The 7,830-nt window shown below is 39.7% G+C and overlaps 1 protein-coding gene across 1 annotated transcript; it reads right to left on the bottom strand.

Moving 5' to 3' along the window:
- Positions 1-6,552: 6,552 nt before the first annotated feature.
- LOC144984160 (uncharacterized) lies at positions 6,553-7,417 on the bottom strand. The gene is made up of 3 exons (XM_078932009.1): positions 7,095-7,417; positions 6,926-7,014; positions 6,553-6,837 (listed from the first exon to the last, which is right to left on the bottom strand). Exons 1-3 carry the CDS (start codon positions 7,267-7,269, stop codon positions 6,670-6,672), a joined length of 432 nt encoding a protein of 143 aa, XP_078788135.1. The 5' UTR covers positions 7,270-7,417; the 3' UTR covers positions 6,553-6,669.
- Between the last annotated feature and the right edge of the window lie 413 nt (positions 7,418-7,830).

Here is a 7,830-nt window from a genome sequence, read left to right as displayed (position 1 = left end):
CAAAGGAAAAGCAACTGAAACCGTTACACACAGTAACATTCCTGCTTTTTGTAATGTAATTCATTCTTAACCCTCTACAGCATGACTTTTTAATTTTTGGAGAAAAAAAATGTCACCCTATTTTGGGTAGCTTTGGGGTCTTTAATATCATATAAATTCTGAAATTGATCTCAAAAAGCCAGTAACTAGCATGCTGTAATGCTTCTTACATTTTTGAGCAAGGCTGCCTAAAGTTAATAACAACCAAGCTTTCAAAAGGTTAGCATTTACAATGTGCAGTGCATGTTTTATATTCTTAATTTATTTTTATGGTGGTCCAAATGCTCCTTCATAGGATAGACATTTTCATGACTAGAAAATAAAGCCAATGTTGTCACTTATTTTCTTGCAAAGACAGACGTGATCATAAGGAAGACAGGTGAATTTGAAGTTCTGGACAGAGCAATAGAGGAGCACCTTTAGTTGTGATTTGAGTGATTGACATTTTTTGTTTTAGTTTAAATACTGGTACTTCATCTCAACAACCTGTCTTGCCTGAATTTTACAAAATGTTGAATCTGCAGCTTTATGTAAAACAGAAAGTAAATTGTCCTGAAGGTTTTTCAGTAATTGTTTGACCTCCTCAAACCCACACACACACACACACACACAGTGCAAACAAAAGCAATCCTTTGGAAAAAAGAATTTACATTTTGATTTTTTAAATTAGGTTTTGTATTATTAATTTCCAAAGGGGACGGACATTTTCAAATATGGCGCTGGTGAATTAAAGACTTGCTTGGATAAATGTTTGACAAAGAGTCATACTTAAGGTTTGGTGGCAGAGTAAATTTATCCAGATGGAGGGGAGCAAACAGACTAAGATGGAAAGAAATAAAAGGGACAGAGCTTTAGAAATCCTTAAATCCACTCACCTGTCTTCAGCATTCATATGGACTTATCTATTCTCTGGATTCACAAAGTATGATTCTTATCTTTGGAGCACATCCTTATTGTTGTGTCCTTGGGTAAGACACACCCTCCCTGCCTCCAGTGTTGCTCCACTGGTGAGTGAATGCGTATGACTGTCCTGGTGATGGTCAGAGGAGGCGTAGGTGCATACTGGCAGCCACGCCTCTGTCAGTCGGCCCCAGGGCAGCTGAGGCTACATCTGTAGCTTACCATCACTACGTAAGAATGAGAAGTGAATTATGAGCGCATTGTAAGCGCTTTGAGCATCTGGAAAAGCAAAGAAAAATCAGTTCCATTATTATTATTATTATTATCCTCGCCAGTCATGTTCACATTTCACAATTACTGCTAAGTCTTGGACGAAGTCATCGAGTTTCTGTCTAATGATTGAGTCACCGTAACTACAGAGTTTGCTGTAAATAATGGATGTCCCATGCTTTGCTTCTGTGAAAGGATTTACTGTTCAGTCTGGACCTTGTTAGGTCAGCTCTAACCTGTGTCCTTTTCCAGATCCCCCAGAGCATCCAGTGGCTGTCTGGTCTCTGTGGAGTTTTCTTGTTGTGTATTGATTTTCTCTGCCTCCATCCTCTTCTTGAGTTGTATAAAAGTCTGTAAACTTTCCCCTAAATCTGTAGAGTCTCTCTGCAAAATGCCATGGAGGGGCCCAGACAAACATTTTTCTATGTTCAGCAAATATTTGCTTCCTGAGGAGGCGACTGTTCATTCCAACAGACAACATGAAAAAAGCATTTATTTTTTTGCACATTTTATTTTTCTAGTTTGCTGCAATGGTGTGTTTTTTTATTTTATATTTCAAGAGGCTGACCTAAAAAACAAACATTGTTCATTTAAAGCATTTTAAAAAGTATTTTTTTCAATGCATCAAGTCTTTTCTTTTTTTTTGCATACCCAGCACATTTATTTTTGGGCATTTTTTCTAATTCTAATTTCTAATTCTAATTAAAAAATTGTATTTTTAATGTGCCATCAAAACATGTGAAATCTGCTGGATATGTAGGTGTTCTGAAGTCATATGGTCTTTAAATTGAGTCAATATTCTGCTTTGGTTCTTGCTATTTTAGTAGATTTATATCAAGCTGACTTCTTTTAAGCAAGCAGTTTTCTGCTTCCTTTCTGTAGATCCTTAGTTATAATTTTTTAGCTTTTGTTGGACACATATGTGATTTTTGTGGAAACAGTTCTTAAGCAGAGACCTCCCAAAGACAAGTGATGGAAATCCCCTGACCCGTCCAGCACTGTTAAATTTGTAACTACATATTTTCACACCGAGACATATTTCAGCGTTCCAATACAAACATCCAACAGACCACAGCAGAAAGCCAACAAATGAAGGCACAGAGACTGAGATAACGAGACCCAGCATGCACACGCCTACAAAAACCCCAGAAACCCATGAATTCATGATAACAGGACCCAGTCAAGCAAGATATCTAGTTTTCTAGAAAAAGAAAATATAAAAATAAGGGTAAATACACAGATAAATGGGGGTGGGGTGGGGGGGGTAGCTGAAAACTATAACAATAACTTGCTGCTTGAAGTGATGTTACTACAGGAAAAACAGTACTTCCAGGGTAAAAGCTATCACACAACTCCACCTCCATTCAGTAGGGATTTCTTTTTACATTCCTCTGCCTGAATCCAAATGTTTCTGTCCACGAGAGACATTACAGGTGAGACCAAACAGCAAAACAAACAAAACTTGGAAAAACGTTTTTCAAAATCTTCTTTCACTTTCGGCTTCTCCCATCAGGGGTCGCCACAGCGAAACAACCCTCCCACGAGGATGAGTCACATGGTTAACTTGGCAATGTTTTTACGCCGGATGCCCTTCCTGACGCAACCCTCTCAATCCAACCGGGCTTGGGACCGGCAAGGCAGCAGAGAAGGGAAGAGGGAGGAGCCTGGATTCGAACCCTGGTTTCACAGACAGAAGGCGCCGCAAACCAGCACGAGCTAATAATTATATGTAATGCACTAATGGAGGAAATATTGTATAAGATTTATTAATAGGAGGACATACCTTCAGTATTGTTCAAAGTTCTCATCACTCTGTTTCTCAGATACATTCAGGTTATCAGATGTATTTGGTCTTAAATGTAGTTCATGTTTACAAAAGGGACTCAAAGATAAGTAAATTATTTCAAGTATTACGCACAACAAACAGCATTAAGATAGAAAAAAAATTAAGAAATGTAATTTAACCATTGTGTACTCACAAAAATCTGAATTTTTTGTCTCCCTACTTGTCAACTAGCTGTTCAGATACATCAATTAATTTGGGACTTTTTGAGTCTTTTTTTCCCATTTGGATTTGGAATTGGTTTATTTTAGCAACTAAAACAAAAAATACTAAAAAAAAAAAAAAAAAACGTTATGTATCTACACAAAGATATATCAAACCTGAATAATTAATCGTGACTTGATTTGATAATAAAAAAATAAAAGAAAAGAGATACATCTCCACACATCCACATGCAAAAGATGCCATAAAAATTACACTTAATCATAAGTAGAGACAACTTTAATTAATTGATGCCATGACTGGGAAATTGCTTTGTTATCATAGCTCAAAAAGCAGCAGATAATAGTAAAAACAACACATAGTAATAGATCATAAATAGCAGAAAATGCAATATTTAACAAGCTTCATCTTTCTCTTTTGCCTTTTTCCCACCAGGGGTCGCCACAGCAAATCATCCCTTCATTTGCAGACGAGTCACATGGTTATCTTAGCAATGTTTTACACTGGATGCCCTTCCTGATGAAACCCTCTCAATTTAGCCGGGCTTGGGACTGGCACAGAAGTAGAGAAGGGAAATAGGGAGCAGCCTGGATTTGAACCCAGGTTTCACAGACGGAAGGTGCCGTAAACCAGCACGAGCTAAACCGGCTCCAAAATGAAATATTTAACAATAACAACACTAAAAATCAATAAATAACACAATGAAATCCAGCGTCCAGAAGGCACTGTATGGTTTAATAGCTGACAGAAAGAAAGATCTGCAAAGTGCTCTGTCCTCTGTCTCTGATTGAAGGAGCTAGGATGCAAGGATGGTGATGAAGAAGATTGCCCATACAATGTATTCCAATTTCCACCACATCCTCCTCTCATCCACCGGTCACAGACTCCGGGGGACATCCCAGAACGAAGCCATATTGTCGATCCTCCTCCTGTTCCTGTCAGTGAATCCCCACCCCACCCCCCACTAGATCACTCCATAGAAGAGGGGAGATGCAACAACGCCATCATAAATAAAGTCTTTAAGAGTCCTGCAAACTCTGAAGGACCTTATGTTCCTCAGCTTCTCCGGCGGCATTTTGTTGTTACCAGGCAACAACGGGTGATTGTATCAATGATGTACCTGCAGACCACTTCAGACCCAGAAAGTGGTAAAAAATAAAAGTCCAAAAAGGAGTAGCAGGCAAGCCAGCACACTCATGTATAAAAAAACATGCTCATCAAAAAAGGGTTAACAACAAGAAAACAGCAAAAAAAAACAAGTAAGCTAACACAGAGCCAAGGTGTATGGGACATATTAGTACACATGCATGCAATACATGAAACATTGAATCCTTTAAAAGTTTAGCTTGTCAAAAAGAGTTTTATTGGAGTGGGAGGAATCCAATGTATATTGTCTGACCGAAATGTGTTATGTGGTCCACTTGGTCTGTGGTTAATCCTACATAATTTTCTTTTTAGGAACAATTTATTCTAATTGGACAATTATCATTAATACTTTGTTCAAATGTATTCATTTAGGGATAAACAGTGTCTTTTTTTGCAGTTGAAGCAAATACCAGAGATGGTTATGATGAAAAATGAAAGGTCCATATCCTGTAGGTGTAGTCCATGGTAGCTCCAATGTTGGAATTCATTCTTCTGCTTTAAAATTGACTTTTTGAAGTTGTCCATGCTGTAATATTTGCAGACCATGTTTATCAGGGTACTGGTACTTCTTCTGCAAGCATTCATTAAAAACAATTATTTTTATTATCAGTAGGTTTTATATCTCATAGTGGCAGGTGAGGAAGATAACAGGTGAATCACTGCCTGTCACCTGCCTTTTTCTCTGACCGCACTTTCCTGCTTGAAACATGTCTCAACCAGGAACAAAAAGTTCCCCAAACCAATCCCAAACCCACCCAAATTATGTCCATCCACCTAAAGCAATTTTTGCCTGCAGAGCCAGAATGAAAACCGCTCAATTGAGCTTAAAACCGCCCAGTCTGACAATGCTGCTTCTGCTCGCTAACTTGCCAGTCTCTGGACTTGCTGTTGACTTGAATATCCCATTGCTGCAAAAGGACGGGGGAAGACCAAACACTTTGACATGATCAGTCTTATGCCTGTTCAGTGATTTTGGGTGGTTTTTTTTGGTTTTTTTTATGACAGAGTTAAATAATAATGGATGTAAAATTTATTTTACTTCTATTATGTTCAGCTCGGGGCCACTGCCAAGTTGGGGGCACCAGGCGATCGCCTACCTTTGCCTAATGGGAAGTCTACCCCTGCAATGATACTTTTTTTGTTCTTAGCAGTTTTTTATCAATGCCTTTCCCAAATTGGCAGATGTATTTTATTTTTGCTGCGCATTTCCGTATAAAAGAAGCTTGCACAGAGACCATGAGAGAAAAACCTTTACATTCCCCACAAACTCAAGGCAGAATATAATTGAAGTGTTCTTTTCCCAGCACTTGTGCAGGATGGATTCTGCTGGATGTGAAACTCTATGTCCTTCTAAAAAAAAAAGGCAATATCCCCTGATAAGTTGACATACCTCAGTTGGAGGCAGCACTTTCTAGTTCCAGTTTGATGCCTGGGCAAATGTACGGTATGTACATTTGGTCCGAGTTTGTCTCCGCTGCTGTCATGTGAGCATGTGTCATGTAAAAAAAAAGTGTTTTACATTTTTATGGCCAATGTAGTTTCTTCCAACCCCCTAAACATAGTGTATGATATCAGTTTAATAGGGTGCATGCCAGCTACGCATCTCGGCAAGCGTTTTTCCTTTCTGGCCAATTATTCCATTTACTTGAGGGCATCTCATCTGTATCCAAACCTAAAATAGATAAGCTCACACAAAAATTGGCCAACATATATTTCCTGTTACATTATTATGCATTATTACTGTTCTGAATTGGTATGCATAGAGCTGTTTCAGTGCAGTGACACTGCTAGCCGCTGCATCAATGCTCCTGATTATTTCTATAAAACTCTCGCTCCAATCATCTTTTGTGCCGTTCTAAGGCCAAATTCGAATTGCTTTCCTACCCCTACATTTATCCCTCCATGCCAGACATATGGGGGGAAAAAAATAGTGCCTTGAAATTTGGACGTTACTACGGCTCAATGATGTCAAAAATAGCTGCCGATCATCTACGTTTGTGTGTAGCTGCCAGGGCTCAGAAAAAACAACATTGGTTTTGATTAAGTCATGCAAGAAGAATAACTCAATATTTACATCCAAGTGTAAACTGCTGTGGTTCGGAACACACCCACAGAGATATGTGTTTCTCCTCTGTGAAGGAAATTGTATTATCATTGTTTAAATTTATTTGTTTAAATGTTAACTCAGATTGACCTTTTTACCTTTTTATAAAACAATTGTGTGTTTGTTCATTTGGTTCTCATCCCAGCAAGGCTGAGGGGGTTTTACGACACACTGTCTTGAGTTGATAAGGGATACTGTGTCATGACTAGAACGCGGAACGGACCCAGATGCTGAAACCCAGGAGGCAGAGACAGGTAAGTAAAGAGGTAAGTACAATGTTTATTTTGAGTTCTTGATGTTTCCAAATGACGTCGTGGGTAATCAAGGCTGCGGCTCTTGATTGGAGGTTCTGATACCGTTCGTGGCGAACTCCCTGAACGTGGAGCAAGACAAAGTTCGTGGCTAGGTTCTTGATGCGTGGCGTGGCGGGTGGTCTTGAGGAGCACAAGACTGTGACTCACAGTGGCCGGATGCGTCAGCGGTGGACTGCTGTGGCTGCTGCTGCTCGAGGTGGTAAACTCAGGTGACTCTCGTGGTATGAGAAGGGAACCTGAGTGCAGAGGACAAGACAAGATTAGCTCAGACAGAGACAAGGGAGCCAGACGTAGTGAGCTTCTGGAAACTAAGCACCATCAGGGTTATTAGACTGGTGAAGAATGATGAAGCTGGGTCTCCTTTTGTAGCAGGTGGCTTGATGAGATGAGTAGTCACAGCTGAGATGAATGAGCAGCAGAGCTGGAGGGGGAGGAGTCTGACAGGCCACCATGACATACTGTTTGAACTTAGAATCCAGCATATGGGTCATTATACGACACCCCCTAATGAACTTTTTCTCTGTGTCTTGAAATTGTTACCTCCTTCTTGTGTTCTTAATAAAATCAGCACTAGGAGAGAGAACCTTTGAGAAGAGCAAGCGTGGTGGTTGTCTTCTGTTCACTGGTTTCTTCTCCCTTGAGAAACTTGATTCTTGTTGTGGTCTATTGTTTCTACTTGTGTTTTCCTTTATTATCTAGATGCATTTATCTGACATCCTCCGCCCATAGTTTGACACGGATCACCCTACCGGCAGAGGGATAGCCAGCTCTAAGTAGCAACGGCTCTAAGTGTCATAAAGCCATAGTAACTTCCGAATTTGAAGACACCAGTTTTTCCATGTCTCTCCGCTTGGAGAGACCTTTTTGTGAAGGTTGGGAGAAGCCGTAAGAGTAGAGAAGCAAGTCGGATTCAGCCTAAAAGCTTTTGTAGAGGTCTTTTAATATTAATTATGCCGTTTTGAGCCAATATCAAAAACGTGTAGTTTTCTGGGACATAGTATCTGCAGTCTCTGATCAGAAATCATGCTCTGATCAGAGTTGGGGGCAAAACT

This window comes from Oryzias latipes, chromosome 15 (assembly GCF_053564925.1).
Source record: "Oryzias latipes strain Hd-rR chromosome 15, Olatipes_Hd-rR_3.1".
NCBI lineage: Eukaryota > Metazoa > Chordata > Actinopteri > Beloniformes > Adrianichthyidae > Oryzias > Oryzias latipes.
This window is presented reverse-complemented; position numbering and strand designations above follow the sequence as displayed.